A 26,772-nucleotide genomic window follows, 5' to 3' on the forward strand; every position below is an offset into this window, starting at 1 on the left:
GTCCAAACCTTTTTGGACAACATGAGCAAATTAACAACAACCCCCCTCCCCTCTCAACCAAAAAAAAAAAAAATTTCTAATTGTAAAGCAGAATAACATTCCCCAATTATTCCACAAAGAATAAGAAAACATTATATACAAGAGAACAGAATCAAAATCCTCCAAAACATCAGACTAAAATATAATTAATTGATATCAGACGACTGCCAAGAATTCCAAAGAAAATATGCTGAAATATAATAAATTAAAACTAATCTACCATAAAAACAAAAAAGCAATGACGCAAAATAAAGGGAAACGAATGCATAATCTACACATAGGACAAAACTAAATCGCACAATTGAATCACACCAGACTGAAAATCGAAACCTTCAATGCGAAGAATAATAAGTAGGCCAACAGCCCTTCAAAATAAGAATCAGAACCCCAAAGAATAAGAAAACACTATATAGTAGAGAACAAAATCAATATCCGTAGCATAAATGGTAGCTCTCAAACTCGAGAAGATTTACACGAAGGAGAAAAAAGAGATGCAGACAGAGATAAACATGCAAAAAGAGTAACTGATGAAATATCAGACTACTACAAAGATTTACCCAGAAAAACACTAAAATATAATAAATTAAATATAATCTATCATCAAAAGAACAATTTGCACAAAATAAAGGGAAACGAATGCTCAGAATCCACACATAGAAGTAATCTCTCCCTGTGGTGAAATATCAAACTGTGATAATCATCCATACTAACCAATCAAAACTGCAACCATCATCCATTACTAACCAATCACTGGGGGAAAAAAATTCAATCAACCTACAAGAACTCAAGATAAATCGATCTCTGTATAACAACCACCTATTTCAACTCTTAATCAGATTCTGCCCTTTTAGGCATTTTCTTGATACCCTAATGACTTAACCTACCATATTGATTTTTCCATCTAACAACCATAAACATCTGAATTCATAAAACAACCAACGTCTGAACCCTGTCCCTCAAACCAAATTACATCTTAAATCCCTAATTACTTTGAATTCTAAAGATCCTAAATCACATCCCTAGCCAGAGGAGATGATTGTCAAGAAGACAGAGTCTGTGTCTGTTTGGTATCTACCTGTACAATGTTTCCTTGCAGATACAAAATACTTACATATCAACCTAGATAACTAGATTGAAAGATCATTGCTTTAACGTCTATAAAGATAGCATTCAAAACAATGCTTTCTTCAATCACCATCTGTGCAGCCACATGGAACATATGCAAATCTATACAAATTAACCCATTCGCCAGGCCTCACCAAAGCGATCAACTTCACAAGCCACCCCTCACACAAGCAAAGGATCAATATCATATCAAAGAGATTATTTAATCTAGGATCTGCAAGGTAGATTGAGTCCATATTGATATAGTGATGTTCAAATAACAAGCTTAACGAATCAAGGATATGAAAAACAAACAATGGACTTACAAAAAGCTTGCTTCCAAATGGGCAGTATCCAGTCGTCTCACACTTGTTACAGATCCTAGTTTCCCAAAAGGCTTCTGGTTCTGTCCATTCCCATTGTTACCCAAAAATTGAAACGAATTCAAATAATGGAATTATACAGAGAAGAGCAAATTTATGAAACCCTGGATTCATCAATTCAAGCAAATTCCCAAATGGGTCTTTCACAGACACCTAATTAAACTCAACAATAAACAGGTGGAACTAAAATTTTTGCCAAAATATTAATCTCATTTAAGCAAGAAAAACAACAACAGCTTTAAAAGGGGTAAGATCCTTTGAATCTAATATATTACACAAAAAATCTCCAATTTATACTCTTACACTGATTTACAACAAAATTCCGTCAAAAACAAAAAGAGTAGATAATATTCAGAAGAAAAAAAATTACAAGAGCTAGAACCCAATAAATAAAAGAAGGCCAATTTCAGGATCGAATAGAAGCAAAAGTGGGTAAAGACCCTCACATACTAAAAAAGAAGAGTATCTAGAAATTTGGGCAGTAATGAACCAATGACAGATTTGATTGACAAAGAATAAACGAAGACACTGCAAGGGTGGAGGTTGAGAGAGAAAAGCCTGCATTATAAAGAACAACCAATAAACGATGGATCGAGCCCTAGTAACAAGCAGTTTGTGTACACTGCGCTCTCTAGCTCAACCTCTCTCTCCTTCTCTCTGTCCAATGTCATCTCTCTCTCTCTCTTTCTCCAGTCTCCCCCTCCCTGTGCTTCTTCTTCTCTACTCCTCTTCTCTCACCGGCTGTGGAGTCGGCTGTGGAGTCTCGGTTTCTGTTTAATCAAGATTGCTCCTCGCCGGGTAAGGCGGTAAAAGAGGGTGGGGGAGGGGAAATGCAGAAAGAAAACGAAGAAGAAGAAGAAGAAGAGGGAGAAGGTCGCATACCTGGGCAGTGGGCACTCCCAAGTTCGCAGTCGCAAGAAGAGGAGAGGAAAGTGATGTCTTTTTTCAATCGGGAGAGAAGCCAGGAGTCATCGAGTTTTGAAGGACTATTTTTCCCAAAAGTTGGTCTTGGGAGTGAGAAACATGGGTAACCACATCAGTCGAGATACTCAATCTGTGAAAGACGAACCCGGGAACACTGCCACTACTGCAGGAGATTAAATTCCTGGATAATGGAGAGCCATTGAAGCCAATGGACTCCTTATTCCAAGAATTAAGAAATGACGAAAATCATAGCACGTGATGAATCCCCAACAAAACCCCTCTGATAGCAGATGAGGTAGGGCAGAAATCATGACACTTACCCTGGTTTCATCGCTAATTGCAGAGAGCTAAAAGCTTTCGTGTTAGAAACAAGCAACAAAACCCCAACTGGGCTTTCATCGCAATTTGAACAGAGATAAAGAATAAAAAGAGGAGAGGATTACCGTTTGTGGGTTCTACTCTTTGTTCGTCCCACTTGCAGTCTGAGTCTCTTCAGTCTCTACTCTCTAGTTCACAGAGCGGAGGAACGTTGAGAGAAATAGCTACAACAGAATCTTTCTTCCTAGTGGAGATCTGATGTCGCTAATCTAAACCATTGAATATGGAGTGAAACCAACCCGGGACCCCTCTCCTTTTTTGGATCATTATCCACTGTTGTAACTGCAACGCTGCTATACTCATCGTGCGGTGCTATAGGTGTCATTTGTACATAGTGGATCTCACATGGCACACATGGCATTTGCAACATCGCACGATGAGTACAGCAGTGTTACAGTTACAGCAGTGGATAAAAATCCTTTTTTTTTTATGTTTTTGTTGAGCACCTATAATAATAATGAGATTACTACTAAAAGAGTGTTTATTGGCTGGGTTTTGGTTTGATTCTCAATGAAATAGTTTTTTATTTCGGGCAAGAGATTAGGGGTTAGGGGCTAGGGTTGGGCACGCTGCTCACTTTTTGCAAGCTAGTGGCATGCGTTAATTGAAAACACAGGATGGGGTGGAAAGAGACACAGACACACAGTTGGATAGCCTGGCAACCTTTTTCCCCATAATTGTATACTAAAACTAAACTATTTATACCATTTGACAGTTATTCAATTTTTCAATTTTGATTTTAGTTTTGATTATCTAGTTTGAATTCAATTTGATCGTCTAGGTGAATTTGGTTTCGATTTGAATTTGATTCTATAAGTTCTATAATAATATTGAGGAAGATGTCATATAATCAGATTGAGATCTAGAAGGCCATTTTTATGGGCCTAAAATATAGGTAAATAGGTTGCATACGGGATTAGCTCCCATACTTAGTTTTATTTTTATACTTAGCTTTTTATTTGGTTTTTTAAATTGAATTTGTTCAACCAATGGTTCAATTTAAGTGATTTTATTTGTTTTTCTTTTAGCTGTTTAGTTGGGCTGGATTATAACTCTATTTTGAGTCTATTTTAGTTTCCTAGTCAATTTAAGTTAGCTAATAGGTTAGGGATAGGATTAGGCCTTTCTTTTTTAGTGTTTAAGTCTATTTTTGAGTCTTTTATATAAGTTTGTAAGGGAGACCAGCATTGAATATGAATTTGATTAATAAAAATTAGTTTTATGCTTGCTGCCATTACTGCTGCTGCTCTTTGTGAATGTATATCCTTGTGGATCTCAAGGTGGATAGAGTGGGTGGACTCCTTGCATCGAGAAGATCGGGTGGTTTCTACAATTTTCAAGCTGGTGCCTTTGAGTTCTTCAAACCAGTAAGTTTGATTCAAAGATTCTGTTTACACCTTCTATTTCTTACCCTCTAACCTAGATCTACCCTCTTTCCATCAATCCCAATCAGATCATTAAATCAGCCTTCCATCCCCCTCCATTAATCCTACAACAAGTAAGAAATTCTGCAACTATTCTTCTTCCTTCTAGAAGGTCACATACAAGGTGATTTTTGAGATTTATCAAACCAGCCATCCGATTGGACTCAGATTTTCACCATACCTCTATTAACCCTAATTTGGTAAGTGATTCAAATTTGACATAATTCCTGTTGTCTGATTTGAATATATTCTCATATTTCCCATTCTGCCCTTACCTCCATTAATAACAGTTTCAGACCTTCAACCATACTCGATTCTGATTTCATGACATGTTAATTCTGAAATTGGCAACCTAATCATATCTCTTAACCCTAGTTCCATTATCCTATTTACCATAATACCCTCACTCCTACCCTATCTAGGATTCCTCCATAACTTCAAATCTGTCTATCAGTTTCAAACCAGACTTTCAACATATATCCCTTACATCATTATTGACACTTGATCCAAGTTTCATCAGACCCTCACCACCCTAAACCCTAGAATCCCCTTCTCCTACCACCATTAGGAATTGTCTCAAATAACCTTATCTTGTTGTCCAACTCATCTAACCTACTTCCATTCATTCAAACATCATAAAACCTATGCCATATTGACCCCCTAGACCTACCCATTAATACCTTATAAACCCCTTTCCCAATATCCAACCCTAACCCTAGTTTTGCCCTAAATTACTAAACCCTAGCCCAATCGGTCAGCCCTTGTGTGTGGCCCCATTACCTTGGCGCCTAGTGGGATTACTCCTACCTAGGACTACATTACTTCATCCTCTTACTAAGACAACAAAACGTTCTAGTGAATTAGGGCCGATACAAGTATATAAGCAGTGATTTCAAATCCAAATGTTAATAGTACTTTAACAACTTTACGTAAGGCAAGAGTTTTTTTTTTTTTTTCTCTTGGGGGGGTTGATAGTGGAAAAGTTGACAGATATGTCACCCTTATCATCATTCTCCAGAACCGTACATTATTTTTTTACCTCATACTGCTCCTCGTTCAATTCTTTCAAAGTCATTGGATCCTTTTCCTTGTTTGAGAATCTCTTCCCTTCTTCCACTCTGTTCCGAAGAGTAATCGTGATCAATTCAGTCACATTTTCATGTTCCATTTAGGGTTTCCTTTGGCTGATAGGTATTGTAACTCCTTATTCTATATTCCATCGAACTTCCATTATGTAGCTGTTGCACAACTCCTTATTTATGTGGGAGCCATAAATGTCTTAATCGTATTTGCTGTGATGTTCATGAATGGTTCAAACTATTAAAACGATTTCCATCTTCGGACCATTGCAGATTGGGTCACTTCAATGGTTTGTACAAGGTGGGAGGGGGATTGCAGGTAGCATGGTGGGGTGGGGAGGGGAGTGTGCAAGCAGGGAAGGGGGTGGAGCAGGGTTGCAGGGGAAGGGAGGGGGTAGGGGAGGGGTGGGGTGGGAGGTTGTGGAGGGGGGTTGCAAAAGTGTGGGGGTGGGGATGGGAGTTGCAGAGGGATTGGGTGCAAGTTGCGCAGTTGGAGTGGGGCGGTGGCTCAACTTGGGGTGGGGACGAAGGGGAGGAGGAGATGGAGGGGTAAAATTGGAAATATGTCTGATTTGTAAACAAAAACAGTTTACAAGGTACCCCAAGTGTCAGTTTTGGAGCCTAAGGTACCCCTAGTGTCCATTTGAACATGAGGTACCTCAGGTGTAATTTATCCTATTTTATTTTATGATGATAATATACGTGGTTAGCGAGTAAGTTAAGTTAGGGTCCTAATCTTGGACGTTATGTTAGTTGTTTTGTTTAGTATCTTGTTTAAAGGGAGCGCCTGTTTTCATGCCCATTCTTGCTAAACTGCTAGTTCCACGTCCAAATTTTGTGGTGTTACTAAATTATCGTTTTGTATGTTGGAAATCTCCCACCTTTGACTTCCCTCGATACCAATTGTTTTCTCTCTCCCAAATTCACCCACCTTGCAATCACCTTTTCCTCTGATCGAGGAAAACAAGATCGTTTTGCCATTGAAATAATTTAGAATGGATAATGAAGTGGTGAAAATTGATGAGACGGAGATTCCGCAAAGTGAAATTTTAGGTATCTGGGCTCAATCATAAATAAAGAAGTGATATATATAGAGGATGATGTTTCACAAAGAATTAAAATAGGATGGATGGAGTGGAGAAGTGGAGAGGTGGAGAGGTGGAGAGGTGTGTTCGAAGTGTTGTGAATTGTGATCGATATATTCCTTTAAAACTTAAAGGAAAATTTAATAGGACAGTCAAACGATCGGATATGATGTATGGTGTGGAATGTTGGGCAGTTAAGAAGTATTATGTAGATAAATTCACTGTAGCAGAGATGAGGATATTGAGATGGACGTGTGGCAAAACTAGGAAAGATAAAGTAAGGAATGGTCATATTAGAGTTGATTTGGGAGGAGCTTTGATACATGATAAGCTATGAGAAAGTTGTTTGAGGTGGCATGGTCATGTTCAACGGAGGCTTTTTGATGCTTTAGTACAGAGGAGTGAGTTGATTCAGATTCAATGAATTAAAAGAGCTAGGGGAAGAGCTAAAATGACCCTAGGAGAAATGCTGAGGAAAGACATGCATAGGTTGGGCATTGTATCAAGTATGACTTTGAATAGAGCTGATTGGAGGGCAAGGACTCATGTAGCCGACCCCATTTAGTTGGGATAAGGCTGAGTAGTGGTTGAATCCACAAAATGCAATAATCTGCCACTCTACCCCATAAGCTAAAGATAGAACGATTTTTTGAAAGGGGAAGGATTTTTTAGCCAATATCTGAATGTGAAAGTGTTCTCCACAGACTCTTGAATGTTCACGCCAGAGTTCAAGGATGGAGAGAGCACTTTTGCCAAGCCTGCAGCATAGTGACCAAGCACCACCTTCGCTTAGTAACAACGATTATGATGAATTCCTGTAAAGAACCTTATCAAATCAATTTGACTGCTATTAAAAGTTAAAACTCAGAAAAAGTTGATACACCAAAATCTCGCCATGATAGTGCTTTATAGTTGTTTCTTGAAGCATCACCATTCTTTCATGCTCCCTTTTATGTATGAGATTGTAGGGACTTAATTGTAAAGCTATATATAGATTCTTTCATGATTCACCCAGTCCTTTGGATCAGAAGCAAAAGGCTTTGGAGCACATTGCTTTAGAAACTCTCGTCACTACTTAGTTCTTCGGTATAAGATTGCGGGGGATTTTCTTTGTGCCACTCATTTCTTGTATTGCTTTGCTTTGCTTTGACATACACTTTAATGTAACTTTTGCTGTTGGTTCCATTTCGGATTTGATAGTGATATTAATGTAGGAGTGATCTCAGATGTGTTTGATATGGTTTGATCTCACAATCAAGATTGATTTTTATTTTTTTTTTTGTTAATAGAGAATACTGTAGTACCATGGGCCCAAACTATATGACGATTTTAAAATTACTAGTTTAGTTTTGAATTTGTTTGTGGGGCCCAATGGTTAGACGTGTAGGGTAGTGGATCTTTATCATCTCAATTACACTGTCCGTACTTGACTCAAGTACATCTAACAAAGGAAACAGAAATGACTATCCTACCCCCGCCCGAACACACTATCCGAGGTGGGGTCCACCTCCCTCTATTAGATGTACTTGACGGTCAAGTACTTGCAGTGTAATTGAGAGGATAAAAATTCAATGGGTATTAGTTTTCTTTTGTTAGAAGTTTACTTAAATATATAGGGGGTCCGCCAAACTGTCCTAGTTGTGGGTTAGAAGTGGAACTGTTTGTTATAGGTTGTTAAAAGGAAATTAGAGACTTACAAGAAAAGTTGATTATTCTCTTCAAGAGTCCTAGATTTAGAAGATTTCGTTGAATGTTTATTATAAATAGATTTAACCCGTCCATCAATTATGTTGATGGATTTAATTTTTGTTGATTTTGGTAATGGCTGAGCTGGACCTATATCTCTTCCTTTTTCTCCATTCTTCAATTTGGTAATAGGAATTCTTTCTCTACTTTTCTCTACTCTCTCCCTCTCCCTCTAAGTATCTTCTCACTTAATCAACCCATTGACAATCCTCTCTCTCCTCCTTCCTTCTGTCGTGTGATCATTTAGATCCTAATTTTAGGAGTTAATTTCCTACACAATATCCATCAACCTCTCACATTTAGCTAGTTTATTCCTTTTCTTTAAATTTGGAAAATCATATTTGATTTCTGTTGATATTTTCCCTCAAATCATAATCATTAAATCTGAGATCAGATCTAAGCAATCATAGCCATTAGATCTGATTGGTAGGTCTAGAAATATTATTCCTTGAAACAGAATCTTGGTGGTTGGCTCATCACCTGCAGATCCATCTTGATTGATCAATGATCTCTGCTCAGATGCTTTCAAAACCTTGTAACACTTGGAATTTCGTCGGTTTGGATTTTGAAACCTTGTTTTCCTCCCCTGTTATTGTGTTTTGCAATACAAGTGGATGATTGTGTTATTGGCTTTATGAAGGTCAATTCTAATAGAAGTTTGAGGATTGCTGCTTATATATAAATGAGAGGGATGAACTTTAGTCTTGGATCAAATCTCTGAGACATTCTTTGTCAGCTTTTAGAATTTAGATTGCTTTTTGTCTTCTGTTTAGGAGTTGAAAATTGTTCCAAATAAATTCGAAGGGTAATAATCAGTAATGTCCATTTCATATATTCTTTTCCCATCCACCTAATGTAGTCCTAGATTGATAGGAGACCAACTAGGAACCAGGACACCAGGATCTGATATGAACTGATAGTCCGAATAATACAAATTATGATTTTTGGTCAAAATTAGGATTAGGGTTTGAGGTGTTGGTTATGCTAGGCAGGTGTGGGAGGGGGGGGGGACCTATCAGTGAAGGTTACAATAAGTTTTTAAGGTTTTTGTCAAATGTCTCCCTGAAAATATCCATTTGTCCAAATGCCCCCTTGAAACTTTTCTAATTGTAAACTCTTTTTTACTCTCAAAATATTATGATAATTTAGTCCCCACTGTTAGTCTTGAACATTATATGCAAACGGATTGATTTTTTTGACCAATTAAAAGGGTAGAATGACCAAAATGACCCTCTGATAAAATCTATCTAAATTAATGAAGTTACTCTATTACCCTTAATATGTTTTTTAATTTTTAATATAAAGACATGGGGTCCAACCCATTTCTTCTTCTTCTTCGTTTCTTTATGCTCTATCGCTGCAACTTCGGACCACCACCTGTTGGGACTCACCATTTCTTCTTCTTCTTCTTCAACCACTGCTCTACTGTGGACACTGCACACCACCGCCCCACCTGCGCTACAAACTCCGACCACCCCTACCACTCCACTTTTAAGAGACCAAAAACACAAAAAATGAAGTGAACAGAGCATCTTATGCTCTATTCTATCAATAAACCAAATTCGAAACCTTAACCCTCTCCCATGCTGCTCTATTTTCAGATCAAAGGAAGCGGGCAGGTAGAACCTAATTTTAGTTTGTATACTAACAAGATTCGTTGGGTCAGCGACATGGCAGGGGATCGATTCTTGCAATCTGAAACCAATTCGAATTGGGATGCAGCGGCCAGAATTGATCAATTACTTCAAAACCATCTTCTTAACCCTCTCCCATGCATCTCCCCCTTCTCCACCCTTCGCAGCCATCATGGAAATCCTCAACCGAACAGTCCACTCAACCTAAAAATCTGACCTGCAAATCAATCCCCCTCTACCTAAAGGGATTGATGGGTGATTATAGGGTTTCGATTTTAGGGTTCATCTTCCTCAAATGGTTTAGGGTATGATTTCAGTTTCAAACCCTAAACAATTTGGGGAAGATGAGGGCATTTTGGTCATTTTATTTTTTAATTTAGATGTTTTTTATTAGTGGGACATTTTAGTCATTTTATTCTTTAGTTTGGATGGGTTTTCTCAGAGGGTCATTTTGGTCATTCTACCCTTTTAAGGGTTAAATGGTCTACGACTAGTCAAAAAAGTCAATCCATTTGCATATAACGTTCAAGACTAACGGCAAGGATTAAATTGTCATAATGTTTTGTAAGTAAGGGGGAGTTTACAATTAGAAAAGTTTCAAGGAGGTGTTTGGACAAATGGGCATTTTTAGAGGGGCATTTGACAAAAACCCCAATTTTTATGGAGGAATGTGTGTTGAAATGAATTGGCTGCAAGTTAGGTTTAGGGTTTAGGGTTTTGAAGGGTGGAAGATGATGTAATCTAGGGTTTATAATAACAGAAAATCAGGTGATTGAATGGGCTTAATATTTAGGTTGAGTGTGGACAGGGTGGAGGGGAATATATGCTGAAAGTTACAGTTAAATCAGATGGTTAGATGATTTAAATCTGGAGTTATGGAGGTTTTGTAGTAGAGATAGGAGAGAGGGGTAAAAGTATAATTTCAGACAATCGACTGGGTGGATGGTAAAAATTTGGATCGAGTCTCTCTTAGGGTTTGAGGCGATTGGATCAAAATTTTAGCGAGTTCTAACAGTTAGATTTGGTCAGTAATTTCTCGAAAATCACCTTGCATGTGACCTTCTTGAAGGGAAGAAGAATAGTTGCAGGTTTTCAGTTCTAGGCTTGTGGATGAAGAAAAGATTGGATCAAACGTGGGATGATGTTGTAGACTTGAACAATGCTTGATGACATAGAATCACTCTATAGAACTTGAACGTAACAGCAATGGAGAAAACAAATAACCAATTCGGACCACCCGGGCTTCCTATCGCAAGGTGTCAATCAGATCAAACACTGACGATCCACCCGGGCTTCACACCGTTAGATTTCGATTGGATTAAACACCAATCCCATTAGCCTTGATCAAACACAAGACAAAAATCTTCAATGGAGAAGAAGAGCAGCAAAAAGCTTTTCATTAATCAAAATTCGTGTTCAATGTTTACCCCCCTTACAACCTTATATAAAAGACTCATGAATAGACTCCTACATTAGAAAGGAAGGGCTTAACCCAATCCTTAACCTATTAGTTAACCTAAACTGACTAGGAAAGTGAAATAACAAAGGAAATAGACTCAAAACATGACTGGACATATAGAGTCCTAATCCAGTCCAACTTAAATAATAATTAAATAGTCACATGGTCTCTTAACCAAGTCACATGATCACTAACCAAATAAAAGGAAATCTACTAACTAATCCTGTATGTAACCTTATTACTCATAGTTTAGGCGCATAAAAGTGACATCTTACATTGAAAATCCATGGGATCAAAGGCTCAACATGTATATAACCCAATCGTAGACTTATTTCTAATAAAAAAAACCCAGTTTGATGATAAATCAGCATCACCACCTGGAACTAGCAAGATTGGGCGTAAAATAACTGCTCCCCTGTTTAGAGTAGTCTTTTAATTTGTGTTATCTTTCTCAACACGATGGAGAGTGAAGCAATCCACTTCACTATGACTTTTTTGCCCATGATTTCATTTATATTATTCAATATAGTGAAGGTAGAACAATAATTTTACACTAAAAAATTGCACCAAACCCTATGGTCCCTTTCCACTTGGCTCCCCTTTGCCCTCTACAACTCCCCCCCGTCTCTCTCTCTCACTCTCACTCTCACTCGTCCACTTCAAATCCTGCAGCAACCCCCCTTCCATGCTTTGTCCCTCCACTCCTCCATTGTATCTCCCCCACCCCCCTGCGGCAGCCCCTCCCCGCCACCTACTGTGCTCCCTCTCTACTGTGAGCAACCTGGCCAGAAAGCCCACTCACACCCCCTACTGCCTTCCTCTGCCCCGTGAACTCTCAGGCCTCTGCCTCTCACACCTGTGCCCCTCGACCTTTCCCTCCCTCCCCCAATTCGAAATAGAAATCTAATGAGACACTGAAATGAAAATCTCCAAATCCACCAGAGTTGTAAATCAGTCCCCTCTGTCTCCTACTCGCTCCTCTCCTCCTCTCCTCCTCTCTTCTAAAGCTCTAGTTTGACCATGGATTGACGAATCCACCACAGTCCGGTCACCGGCGAACGACGAATACACCGCTGTAGTCTATTCAGACATCATGTAAACCCCCACTACCTCTCTCCATCTTTAACTATTTGACTATTTTAACAGATTTATTGCTTCAAATGGGGGGAGTTGTTTATTCTGAGTTCTCTGCAAGTCCAGCCGGCCACTCATCTGTTCAGGAAGCCATCCTGCTCCCCCACTCTCTCTTGGTCTCTCCGTCTTTAAGCATCGAAGTGGGGCTCGTAAAATACCCCACTTTCTCTTGGTCTCTTCTATTTTTAGGCTTCTACGACTGCTTCCATCTCTTCTTTCTTTCTTTACCAGAATTTTGACTGTCTCCGACAAATTGAGAACTCTGTTCTTCCTTCTTCGCAAGTTGCAGCGTGACTAAACCTGTAATGAATGTGTATAATCAACTTTCAATTGGGATCCCTACCTTGGATTGTATCCACATGCAATATTAGATATTCCAGGAATCCCCTTCTATACTGTGTCTGAATACCGAAAATCTACTTATATGTTAATCTCACAACTGTAAACTGAAAACTTTCTCAAAGAAGTATAAAATCTTTGAAGGCCTTCAAAAAAACATTACTGCTCTAATTTTTCGTGCATACAAAATTTCTGCATACTGTTCTCATTAATAATATTGGAAATACAAAAAGAGAGTTCACGGGTACTGAAACAATGCCATTACCAGGGAGTGATGTAAACCAGCCCTCTATGGTTGGGAAAATCCACTAGAATTGTAGAGGTTGCCTGAGTCGAATAATCATCCTCTGTAGATGTTTTGAACATAGAAATACTCTAGAGAGAGAGAGAGAGAGAGAGGCATTTGATATGGACTAAACAAAACTTAATTTCCAGTGAGGAAGAGGAGAGGGGACAAAATGAGGGAAGGGACTTGTTGATTTCTTCCTACAAGATTCTATTAGAGGTAAATTTACAGAATTTACCCTTCATTGCATTTCACCAAAATGATTTAAGAAGGTAGGGAAAAATATAGTGAACTTGGTGCAGTTAAGATTGTTCAATTGGATCAATTGGGCCTCAGAAGACTTTATTTTGGCCATGATTGAGTTTTCTAGAACTTAGGTTTCTTATTTTTGGGTTTATTGAAGTAATGAGCCTAATTTACAAGCCTATAAAGTGGGGATAGTGTTAGTGCACGGGATTAGTAGTTAAAATGGGTGTTTGGGTTTGATTAAGATACTTAGTTGCTAGATAGAAATTTGTTTTGACCTTATTTACTTTATTGAGTGTATTAGAGTGATTAGGAGTCCTTTTGTGAGTCAAATTAGGAATTTTAGAAGGTCTATATATATATATATGTAATACATCCTCCATCAAAGAGAGATGATTTGAATAAAGAATGAGTTTTTTTAAAGAGTTTTGGTGCTGTTGAGCAGTGCATACGGGATTGGTGTCCGAAATCTGATTTCTTCCCCTCTCTTATGTTCTCTTCTTCTTTCTTCTTTCTCCCAAGAAGATCAATCTCATCTCTCTTCTCTCCCCTTCCACCATTCTTATTTCTTCCCTTGATAACGAAGTTGCTGCATTTATCTCAGATATGATTACAGATTTGATTATTGGGCCTACTTGCATCTGAGATCAAGGTTCAAAATCCAGGTATCGGACTCGGTATCGGTCATTGCCAAAACCTTTCCAGATCGGGATCTGATCGGTACAAATTGGTTAGGATCGGTCAAAACATCCCCAAAATCGTTTTTTTATGGATCGGTTCATGTATCGGCCAAAGTTGGTGGATGTTTTGATCTCAGGATCGGATCGGCCGATATTATCCGGATTGGATAGGTCAATATTGGTTGGTATCGGTCAAGATAATATAAAAAATAAAAAAAAAACCTAAAAACTTTAACAAAATAAAAAAAATATTTAGTCGGATCGGCCGATCCAAGGAATTATCCAGTCAAACCTTGTTGTATCGGTCTAATCTCGGGATCGGCCTTGACCAATACTGATCTGATCTGGCCAATATCGGCCGATCCGATCCGAGATTCAGAACCATGTCTGAGATCCTTAATTTGGATTTTCAAATTGCATCAGAACTGAACTGTTTCACTCTTCATAGTAAGGTTTAAAGTATCGGTATCAGGAATTGTATCGGTTGGGCGATTTTAAGAGACGTATCATATCGTAACGTATCAAAGATACTTATCAAACGGTGCAGAATACATGAAAATGGTCCAAATACACATGGAAATACACTTTTGGACACAAAAAAACAATATATAACATTTATCACGCATAAATACTATGGAGAATAATGTATAACCAGACAAGTGCGTTAAATTGAAATTGTTATAAAAGATTATGTTTCTTAAATGTTGTAATCGTCTATAGCCATGAAGAGTATTGGATGATGTTTTAGCACTCCTTGATTCATTTTTGAGTCCAAAAGTGTGAAAAACCAAGATTAAATGCAAGATTTTAGTCTCTTGGTTGAGAGTTTTCCTTCATTTTTTTGTTAGAATAGGAGTTGTATCTAGTTTGTGAGTGAATATGGCTTTTTTATGGAATGTATCATGGTATCGATAACGTATCGGTATGTATCGAGTCGTATCGATCGATACGTATTAAACCATCCACATAACCCTTTACTGGACGTATCAATACATATCGGACGTATCAATACGTATCGGTCGTATCATATCGTATCACCCGTATCAGCCCATACATTTCGATATAATCCGAGACATTCCATTTTTTTTTAAAAGGAAACGTATCGGTACCGACTGATACTGATACATATTGACTGATACGATATGATACGTACCGATACTTTAAACCACGTTTCATAGTGACGTACAGAAGGACCCTTTTAATTTTGGGTCTAAAAATAAGAAGTAAACTTCCCTTCCTTATATTTCCTGTTTTTTCCCTCTACTTCTTCCATCTATTCTTTTGAGATCTGAATCAGGTCCTATTTTTTCTCACCCTTCGACACCATCTTATTTCCTCATCTTTATTCCTTTAATTTCTCTCTCCTCCTCCCATCGATACCCCCATTTTACCCATCTATTCCTCCATCGATTGCCCATATCTGTCTTTATGTTTGTTCCATAGTTTAAAATCTGAAATTTTACATTCTTCTATTATATCATCAGTTCTCAAACTTAAGTCTATATCAGATCTGTCCTTCGAATCCTACCTCGATTTCTTGGGATTTGGGCCCATACCTGCGGGGTGATGTGATTTGCCTGCGTCACTCAGTGTAGCCTCTTTTGGGTTGTATCTTTTTTATTATTTGATTTCACAATAAAATCTGTTACCTTTGAAAAACAAGGGCTGCAAATCTCTTCATGATATTGAGTTTTGAAGGCAGCTTCTCTGGACTCTTTTGTTTAAACCATGGAGTCAGGAGCGCCACTAGGCGTTTGGAACAGCATTCAGCCAACAGGTTGCACCAGTAGGTCAAGCCATTGCAGACAGAGAGAACTTTCAAAGTCGCATCCTTCTCTGAATGTGTCATATCATACGTCCAAAGATTTTTCTTGCAGAATTTGCTCTTGCAGAGCCACGACAAAAAATAGCAGTGTCTCCATTGCGAAGGTGATTTATTCGAAGAATTCTTATGCTGTATAAACAAGCTGAATTCCTAGTTTCATTCAATTTAACTCATTTTGGTCTGTCCTGGAAGAAAATATTTCAAGTTAATATGAATTCATTTTTGAGTTTTCATGTTTCAGAGGAAGATGCCTGTAGAATGTTCCAGTGATTTAGACCTCTGCAGTTTAACGGCTTTATCTCCTTTGGATGGTCGTTACTGGGGAAAAATCAAAGATTTAGCTCCCTTTATGAGTGAATTTGGTCTAATCCGCTTCCGTGTACTAGTTGAGGTATGTTTTTGAATTCACCTTCCTGTTGTTTTTACTAATCTTCTTGGAAATTTATTCTTCTGTGGTGGCATTTGAATTTTGAACCCATTGTCTCCATTAGGATTAGTGACTTGTATGGATGCCTGTGCAGGGAAAACATTGTATCACCTTTTGCCGATAATTAAATGTACACGGCCAACTTTTGCCATTTGACACTCGTAGGAATTAGTGCTTACTTCCAGTTCACATACATTTTTTGTTCTTAAATGTTATTATTTCATCATCAGATTTGATCCATTTCTCTGGCAAGGGAATCCGCGTTGAGTGCTTGTAGCGGGCTTTGGATCAACTGTTTTTATCCAGTTACAGAGTTGTGTGATGCAGTTTCGGTCACCTAATGGATAGGTTTCAGAAACCAGTAGAAAGCCAGGATCTCAGACTAAGAGAAATTTCCAGTTTCAAGAAAAATCCAATATCACAAGCTCAGTAAGTCCAATATAGAATTCAAATTCTGTTCAAAGGCTTATTTAATTAGGGAGAACAGAATCTTAAAATTTCAGATCAATCCTCAAGTTAGATTCTGAGATATGAGAAGTTCCTACTGAGGTTAGGACACTCAAGAACTGGATTATAGTAGCAGAATTTGATCTCAGAAAAATAGCCACTTAGAATAGATGTATTGGAAAAATCAGACATGCAGGTATATTAGTAATAGAAGCATCAACAGTAACTGAAATCAGAAATTAGAAACAGAACTCAGGATAGAAACTCTGCAGAAAATAAAGCATAAGGGTGTAAACAGCCTTAGAACTGAATGCTTGAGTGATCAATATGGATCACCAAGCTCCTTTATTTATAATCAAAGAGTTACAATAATCATCCTAGAATTAGGAAAGCTACCCTTGCCTATTCATATTAGGAATACCCAAATAAGAATAGGCTAAGGGAGAACAAATATAAAAGAGGACAAAACTACCCCTATCGGGTAGAACTACTTATTCTAACACTCCCCTCAAGTTGGAGCATAAATATCAAACATGCCCAACTTGACAAGAGTAGGATGAAAAACTTTCCCACTTAATCTCTTAGTGAACACATCAGCTAGTTGGTCTGCAGACTGCACAAAAGGAACATAGACCAACCCTTCTTCCAACTTCTCTTTGATAAAGTGCCTATCAACCGCCACATGCTTTGTACGATCATGCTGAACAGGATTGTGAGCAATGCTAATGGCAGCCTTGTTGTCACAATATAACATCAGGGGAAGACGGACAGGAACACCAAGATCTTGCAATAAGCCTTTGAGCCATAGCAATTCACAAATACCCTGTGCCATAGCACGAAATTCTGCCTTGGCACTAGACCTTGCCACTACGTTTTGCTTTTTACTACGCCATGTAATACGGTTTCCACCAACAAACGAGCAATAGCCAGAGATGGACTTCCTATTAGAGGCATCAGTATATGCTTCGATATGAAGATGGCCATTCAGAGACGGAAGAATTCCTTTTTCCGGGGCTGAGTTCAAGTAACGGAGAATTCGAAGAACAACATCCATGTGAGAAGAATGAGGATCATGCATGAACTGATTTCCCATACTCACAGCGACGGCTATATCTGGTCATGTATGAGATAGATAAATAAGTTTGCCGACCAATCTCTGATAAGGACCTTTGTCAACAGGTCCACCCTCCTTTTCTTTAAGCTGTGTAATAGCTTCCATAAGTGTATCGGAAGGATGACATCCTAACATTCCAGTCTCAATCAGCAAATCTAGGATGTACTTCCTTTGAGAAAGAACGATGCCCTTAGAAGATCGAACAACTTCTATCCCTAGAAAGTACTTTAGGTTTCCCAGATTTTTTATTTCAAATTCTTGGCCAAGAAAGTCTTCAATTTACTGATCTCATTATTATCATTCCCGGTGACTACAATGTCATCCACATAGACTATGTGAATGGTTATTTTTTCACCATTGCTTTTTATAAACAAGGTATGATCAGCATTACTTTGCTTATAACCCACATAAACAATAGCCTTGTGAAACCGTCCAAACCATGCAGGGGTGATTGCTTCAGCCTGTATAAAGCACGCTTCAATTTACACACTTTGCCGCTGGTTTTATCACATGAGAAACCCGGTGGAATATCCATATACACTTTCTCCTCAAGCTCTCTATGGAGGAAGGCATTCTTCACATCTAACTGCTGCAATTCCCATCCCAGATTTACTGGACAAGCTAGTAGTACTTTGACAGTGTTCAGCTTTGCAACTGGTGCAACGGTCTCCTGATAGTCGATCCCATAAGTCTGAGTAAATCCCTTTGCCACCAATTGTACTTTGTATTGATCCACAGTGCCATCTACCTTCTGTTTCACCACAAACACCCACTTACATCCAACTAGTTTCTTTCCTAGAAGAAGAACCACAAGCTCCCATGTATCATTCTTTTGTAAGGCTTTCGTTTCTTCCATCATTGCTGCCTTCCACTTTCCATCTGTAAAAGCTTCTTGCCAATTTTCGGGAATACGAACAGAAGAAAGAGAAGAGACAAACGTACGGAAGGATGGAGAAAGGGAATCATAAGAGACTACATGAGAAATAGGATGTCTGCGATAAGTAATAGGTAAATCAGGAGAAGAAGGAGAAGAGATGTTATCTGGAGAATGATTTGGTTCCTGGGCCGGCAACTTGATTGGTATTGGTGCTGCAGTGGATGGTATCTGCGTGTTTTTGGAATGTCCCTTGTGATAGGTTTGGGATTAGAATCATTAATTTTCTTCTGAAATTCCCTAATGGTTTGCTGGACTGAAATCAACTCCCCCTGAAGGGAATTTTCAGCCATAGGATTTTTAGCATCATCTAAGTTCTCCCCCTGGGGAAAATCTTCTCTGTCTTCAATAGGAGGGAGGGGGGGAGCAGAAGGCTCAAGAGGGGTGGGGTCAATATTCGGTTGGTTTTGTATAGGAGACATTCGGCTGGTTCTGTACAGGAAGCTCAACCAACTCATCTTCCCTGAAATTCTCCCCTGAAGAGGTATAGATGGATGAGAGAGCTTCATAAAAGATAACGTCCATACTGACCAAGGTATGATGGGTGGGTGGTGGTAACTGGTAACATTTATAACCCTTATGGGATGGAGAATATCCCAAGAAAATACAATGGACGCCACGGGGTTCAAGTTTCCCTGGGGATTTGATATCCTTAGCATAACGGACACAATAAAAAACTTTAGGTGGAACGACAAAGGAGGAATATCCTTGTAATAAAGTAGCAGGGGTTTGTGAGTCAAGGACTCGGGTAGGCAGCCTATTAATGAGATAGGCTGCAGTAAGGACAACATCTCCCCAATATAGGGAAGGAACAGAATGGGCAAACATATAGCTCGAGACACCTTAAGGAGGTGGCAGTTTTTCCTTTCAACCACACCATTTTTGGGCTGGAGTATCGACACAACTGGTCTGATGGAGGATTCCATGGGCAACAAGATAGTGTTGGAACCGACCATCCATATATTCTTTGCCATTGTCACTCCGCAATATCTTGAGAGTGGCATTGTATTGGGTTTGAACCATCTTATGAAAATTTTGAAAACAAGAGAAGACATCACTTTTGTTATGCATTAAATAAACCTATGTACTCCTAGAATAATAATCAATAAAAGAAACAAACCAATGATGGCCTTTGAGGGAAGGTTTTCGGTTGGGTCCCCAAACATCAGAGTGAACAAGATTAAAAGGAGAAGAACTTCTTTTATTAGAAATAGAATAAGTGGAATGATGTTGTTTGGCCAAAACATAGGCTTCACAAAAAAATTCGTCCATATTACACTCTTTAACTAATGCCGGAAATAAAAAAGACAATGTGCCTAAAGGGGGATGACCAAGTCTTTTATGCCATTATTGAAGTTCAGAAGAGACTAATGAGCTTTGATGAAGAGGAGAAGGAAGTGGTGGTGGTGAAGTAGGACTCCCATTATCAAGCAGGCACAATCCACCTTGCATCTTACATCTAATCGTCGCCCCCGTTGCCAGATCCTAAAAAACACTGTGTGAAGGGAAAAAAGTTATTTTGCAATTTAAATCACGGGTAAGACTACTAATGGATAGAAGATTAGTGGTAAATTTAGGGATATGTAAAACAGATGATAAATTTAGAGAAGTAGAGCAATTGATAGATCCTTTCCCAGAGACAGAAGAGAGAGAACCATTAGCCACTCGGACTTTATCTTTACCAGAAGTAGAAGAATAACGATGAAATAGGCTGGAGGATCCAGTCATATGATCAGTGGCACCAGAGTCTATGATCTAGGGAGAAGAGATTACCGATGCACAATGACCAGCAAAAGAAATACCTGAGTGGGCTAAATTTGAATCTGGAGGGTTGGAAGAACTGGCAAGAGTCGATGTAGTAGAAGTAGCGGAAGCCTGTAACATACGACGGAAAGCCTGAAGTTCATCCTTGGATAGTCCAGTGTCAGTAGGAGGAGTAGTAGTGATAGCCTCAGTATGATTAGCTTTGTTTTTCGATTTCTAAGCAGCGTGCTTAGCTTCAAAGTCGGCTGGTTTTCCATGTATCTTCCAACATGTGGCCTTAGTGTGCCACAGGCCCACAACTTACCCCAATGATCACATTTGACTGCTGCCTTTTCAGACTTAGAATTTCCAGCAATAGGAGTAGTAGAACCAGTCCAGTGTGTAGAGCTGATCGATCTGGAGGTGTAGTATTAAGCATAGCTGTACGTCATCGATCTTCAATATGAACCAATGCATAGGACCGTTCCAGTGTAGGGAAGGGATCCTTGCTGAGAATCTAAACCCTAATTGGATCGTATTCAACATTAAGGCCACCCAAAAAGTCATAAACCCTAATTTTATCGACATGCTTCTTGTACGCAGAAATGTCATTCGCAGTAGTGGGCTGATAATCAGAGTAATGATCAAGTTCTTGCCAGCACTTGCGAAGTTCAGCATAGTACTGAGAGATAGTCAACTCATTCTATTTAGTGTCATGAATTTTTTTTCTTAACTCATATACCTGAGCATCATTCCCAACCTCGGAATAGCTATCCTTTGCGGCCTTCCATATCTGGGCAGCAGTGTCCAGGAGAAGATAACCGGGTGCAATGGAAGAATGCATAGAAGATATAAGATATGACATTACCATAGAGTCATTAGATAACCACCGAGTCAAGGCAGGTAATGTAGTCCTAGGCAGGTAGGAGACCTACTAGGAGCCAGACAACAAGATCAATCGCAAAAGGGGTTGCTGGTTCGAATGGACAACACTAGGATTTAGGTTAATTCTAGGGTTTAGGATGGGAATTTGGGCATGGGTCTTATATAGCTTTAATATGCAGGTCTAGGGGGTTATTATGGGATAAAAATAATTGGATTTGGGAAGGTTTTAAAATTCTGCAATTCTGGACAGAATTGAGTTACAGGTTTTGGGTTTAATGGAGTGGAGGAATGGAGGGGATATAGGGGGGATTATGGACTGGGTTTAAGGTCGAGTGTAGGGAGAGGTGTGGGGGATATAGGCTGGAAGTATGGTTCGAAATTGATGGCCAGATCTGTAGTTATAAGGGAGTCCTAGTTGAAGTAGGAGTTGCAGGTTTAATGGAGATGAGGGTTTGATGGATGGAAGGGGATTGTGGATTAGGTCTAAGGGAAGATGAAGGATGATAGAAGAAGGTTTAAAATAAGAAAAAAGGTTCAAACTCACTGTATTGCAGGACAATGGCAGCAGCTTGATGACTTGAGAGAACCTCCCGATCTTCACAATGCAAGGAGTCGCAGGAGTCCACGTACCCTTCACCACCTTGAGATCCACAAGGATATACACTCACAAAGAGCAGTAGCAATGGCAGCAGGCATAAAGCTAATTTTTATGAATCAAATTCGTATCTAATGCTGGCCTCACTTACAAACTTATATAGAAGATTCAAAAATAGACTTAGACACTAAAAGGAATGGCCTAACCCTATCCCTAACCTATTAGGTAACTTAAATTGGCTAGGAAACTAGAATACTAAAGGAAATAGACTCAAAACATGGCTGGACTTATAGAGTCCTAATCCAGCCCAACTTACATCACATGACCACTTAACCAAGTCACATGATCACTTAAATTGAACCAATTGGATGCAACCAATTTGAACCGGTTCAATTAAAAAACATAAAAATAAACTAAGTATTGGGTTAATCCCGTATGCAACCTATATACCCATATTTTAGGCCCATAAAAGTGGCCTATTATATTAGAAACCCATGGGATCAAAGGCCCAACATGTATGTAACCCAACCCTAGATTTATTCCCAATGAAACAAGCCCTATTTGGTGATGAATCTGCATCAGCAGGTCCTTCTTCAACAGGTTTGGGAAGGCTGCCTATAAGGTGTCCTGTGTAGCCACGGCCAGCAATAGTAAGGTAAGTAGACCTTGACCACATCAAATAATTAGTCCCATCTAGTTTAGTGGGAGAAGCAAAAGGAAGGTACTCTGGACGAGCAGATCCATCTGAGTCAGCTTAAGTAAGATCAGACATGATGTTGAAAGTGTAGAAGACACGGGTTTTGAAATTCCCACAAATTGAACCGTTAGAATAGGCTCAAACTTGGATCGAATTTTCTGCAGGTAGTGTGGAATAAGTCCTCAAAAAATCAGCAAATTCTGATGAATAAATAAAAAACCCTAGTAGGGCGGATGTCAGAATCGAGTAGAATCTTGGGTTTGGAGATTGCAGAATTTTCAGCTGTCAGAATAGGCTGAAACTGAGGTCGAGTTTCCCCCTAGTGGTAGGGAAGATGTCCTCCAAAAATTAGCTCCTTCTAATAAGCCAATAAAAAACCCTAAATTTATGAAAATTTAGGAAAAAAACCTTGAATGAGAGAAATCGCAGGGTTAAATCTGAATTTATGTTGATTTAAATCTGCAGTCTTCAATCAGGGAAGGGTGTAGACCAATAATGGCAGGAATCAATCTCCAAAAAAGGCAGAAATCAAGCTTGAGTTGAAGTAGCAGCTTGATCCCCAAGGTTGGAGGAAACCTGTGGCAGATTCTGATTCACACCAAGGATATTTGATCTTCAATGAGGTGACATTGAGGGCAGCAGCTAAATGTTCATTAGATCACCTCATAGTTGCTGCCCTGGATGAGAGAGAGAGACCGAGAGTGATAGAGAAGAAGAAAACCAGAAACCAAGAAGGGTGGAGAACAAAAAACCTAAAAAAAGGAGAAAGCTGCTCTTCTAGATCAGAGTTGGCTTTGATACCATTTAAACAGCCTTGGAACTGAATGCTTGAGTGAGCAATATGGATCACCTAGCTCCTTTATTTATAATAAAGAAGTTACAATAATCGTACTAGAATTAGGAAAGCTACCCTTGCCTATTCATATTAGGAATACCCAGATAAGAATATGCTAAGGGAGAACAAATATAAAAGAGGACAAAACTACCCCTATCAGGTAGAACTACTTATTCTAACAAAGGGAACAGAAGGAACTGGGCTGCAGTCGGTTAACTTAAAACAGAAGATAGAAACTGAAATAGAATCCATAGGAAGACAGAATTGACCTGATATCCAGTGGAGGTCAGGGATAGAATACACACTGATTCTATCTCTGAACCAGTTCCCTCCCCATCTCTCTCTGTTTTCTTATTCTTCAGATTCTGGTTGGTATTATCCTTCGTTACAGAAACCCCACTATACCGTGTTACAATAATTAACAAAAAGCGATTTTTTCAAGGTGGTTAATGGGTCCTAAAATAGCTCGAACACTTTCAAGTTAAGCATTTTAGAATATGAAAAGTAAATCTTATTAAACTGGAAATCCAATTGAACTCAAATTATTGCCCTAGTAAAATAGGCAAAATCATATTTGTATATATGCTCACACCACTTTTAATAGTTTTTTTTTTTTTTTTAAATGTACGTAAGATTTTGAATACATCATTCTTTTTGGTTTGTATATTCTCTTGTTAACGTTTTTAAGATAAACATTAGCTTTTGATTAGGCAAATACCCCATATTCTATTCTAACATGGGATACTATAAAAAATGAATCTCTTTGACAAAAACAATCTCAATCTACGTCATTCTTTTTATGTTTTTATGTTCTCTAGTATAATTTTTTTGGTATTTTATTATTTATTATTTTATCGATTTATAACTAAAATTTTTAAGGTCGCCTGGGATCTCTAATTAATCGAAACTTCCCTTTTTTTAAGGAAGTATAAGTATGAAAGGCTAAAAAAGTTTAAGAACTGCCTCTTAAAGGTGATTTTGTGAAGGGAGAGGGATAGGGTTTAAAGTATCAGTGCGTATTGTACCGTATCGGCCGATACGTCTGGGTATCGATCGGTGTTGATACGATACATACTGATATGTATCTATTTTTTTTAAAAGCAATGTGTCGACTGTATCAATATGTATCGATCAATACATGTTGATACAATACGATACGGTCGATAAAGCTGATAGATGGTATATGACATATATTGCTTGTTTATATTGTTTTTTGTGTCAAAAAATGTATATTCATGTGTATTTTGATCATTTTCATGCGTTTCTCCACTGATCGTTACGTATCTCCGATATGATATGATATGATACGTCTCTTAAAATTGCCCGACCGATATCATACCCGATACCAATACTTTAAACCTTAGGAGCACTGCCTGGGTGTGGTAAGCTAGTGGGCGGCACCAAAATGGGGCATGGGACGGAGAATCATATAAGAAGGGTAAGGGGGTCATTACAAAGGGGGAAAGAGAGATAGACACAGAAGGCGCTAGCTTACGGTACACCGGCGGTGTGCCCAGCCTTTTCCCTTTTGTGAAATAAATAATTTAAGGGTGTGACTACATCAACGGTTAAGGGTTAGAGCTAAGATCCTCTGATTTTAGCTCGAGCTCTCTCCAATATTTCTCTTCACTGCTCATGTAGGATTACAACCCTATTTATGAAGACCAAATAAAATGACTCTTTTTTTTGGGTGAATAAATAAATAAATAAATAAAATGACTGCAGGACTCCTAAACCAAATATACAGCTATCCTTTTGAGTTACCTAATCAAAAACTAACTGAAATTGACCAAATACTTGCTATAAAAGACTCTGAATGACATAAACTAATAACTAACAATAAGACATAAAATACTTAACCAAAAAGGACTTTTTCTAGACTAAACTAACCAACTTAACTGCACATGGGACCCACACAATCTTATTTATATACTTAACCCTATGTACAAAATTAAGACCCCAAATATGGCCTTATAGAAGATGCCCTTTACTTCAAGAAATCCATAAATATAAGCCCAAGGTCCATAGAACCCATCCATGGGCCAAAATAAAGACTCATGAGGTCTAGTTGGACAATCTTAATTGCATCATTGAGACTTTGATATTTTGTTTTCTAATTATGCTAGTTTTTATATTTTTGGTTTTTCTAGTTTTACTTTTTAACTAGGCTTTGTGGAATGTTGTCCACATTTGCCTTTTTTTTTCTCTTTAAAAATGATATCATCCATGTAATATTGTATGTGGTAAGTTGTATTCTTGTGAGTTACATTCATCATATTCTGGGAAGTTATTTAGATTCAAATTAACTTGGATTTATTCTCTTATAGATCAATTGGTTGATTAAACTTTCACAAATTCCAGAAGTCACAGAGGTTCCAAGCTTCACTGAGGAAGCTCAAACTTATTTGAAGGGATTAATTAAGGGACTTAGTATGAATGATGCATTATCTATCAAGGAGATTGAGAGAAGGACTAACCATGATGTTAAGGCAGTAGAATACTTCTTGAAACAGAAGTGCCAATCCCATCCAGAGATTGCAAAGGTTAGTTTTTGTACATCAGTTTCGTGAGCTTCTGAAGTATCTTTCCGCTTTCGGGTTGAACTAAATTGGACTCCTACTAATGTGTATTTCCATTTCGAGTTGCCCTTTGTGGGTTGATTTATTCAGTTATTTAAAGTTTATGGTAATCAAATTATGATATTGCCTCTCAGTAGGTAATTGAATTTATCCACTTCTCTTGTACATCCGAAGATATCAACAACTTGGCCCATGCATTGATGCTTAAAGAGACTCTTAATAAAGTGTTGCTTCCTGTCATGGGTGAATTGATTGAAGCAATATGCGTCATGGCAAAGGAGAATGCCCATATTTCTATGCTTTCTCGAACTCATGGGCAGGTATTTGAGCTATTTTTTTTTTGCATGAGAAGATATTTCGTTTATTCTTATCTTCTATCAATTGGTTTTTTATGGCTGTCATATTGAACTATTTCACTCAATGCATAAAATCAGCTGTTACCAACAAATGTATTGGCATGTATTGCTTTGTTCTTTTCTGAAGGTTGTGCTTGGGTACGGCCTTTTTTGCTTTGTTCTTTTTCCGTGTACATTATCCTAGACCCTGCAGTGGTGGGAGCCTCATGCACTGGGTACGCCCTTTTTTTTTTCAAAAAAAAAAGTTGTGAATATGCAATAAGGCTGAACTCTCATGAAAGAGACTTTGCCTTGTTTAGAAAGCTCATCAGCTAAGTTGTTGCTTTCTCTCGGCATCCACTGAAACATTTACAAAAGATGCCTAGTGAATTTCTTGTTTAATTAAATGAGTAACT

At 38.4% G+C, this 26,772-nt stretch overlaps 1 protein-coding gene and 1 pseudogene across 2 annotated transcripts in view; both read left to right on the forward strand.

Moving 5' to 3' along the window:
* Positions 1-10,412, forward strand: part of LOC122658378 — a 32,659-nt pseudogene extending 22,247 nt beyond the window's left edge.
* Positions 10,413-15,646: 5,234 nt separating this feature from the next.
* Positions 15,647-26,772, forward strand: part of LOC122658173 (adenylosuccinate lyase-like) — a 45,834-nt gene continuing 34,708 nt past the window's right edge. For both annotated transcript variants that reach the window (XM_043853084.1, XM_043853082.1), the window contains exons 1-4: positions 15,647-15,869; positions 16,007-16,156; positions 25,770-25,985; positions 26,159-26,341. In XM_043853084.1, the coding sequence (XP_043709019.1) occupies positions 15,669-15,869; positions 16,007-16,156; positions 25,770-25,985; positions 26,159-26,341 (750 nt within the window). In that variant the 5' untranslated portion in view covers positions 15,647-15,668. The remainder of the gene's footprint in view (positions 15,870-16,006; positions 16,157-25,769; positions 25,986-26,158; positions 26,342-26,772) is intronic.

This window comes from Telopea speciosissima, chromosome 4 (assembly GCF_018873765.1).
Source record: "Telopea speciosissima isolate NSW1024214 ecotype Mountain lineage chromosome 4, Tspe_v1, whole genome shotgun sequence".
Classification (NCBI taxonomy): Eukaryota; Viridiplantae; Streptophyta; class Magnoliopsida; order Proteales; family Proteaceae; genus Telopea; species Telopea speciosissima.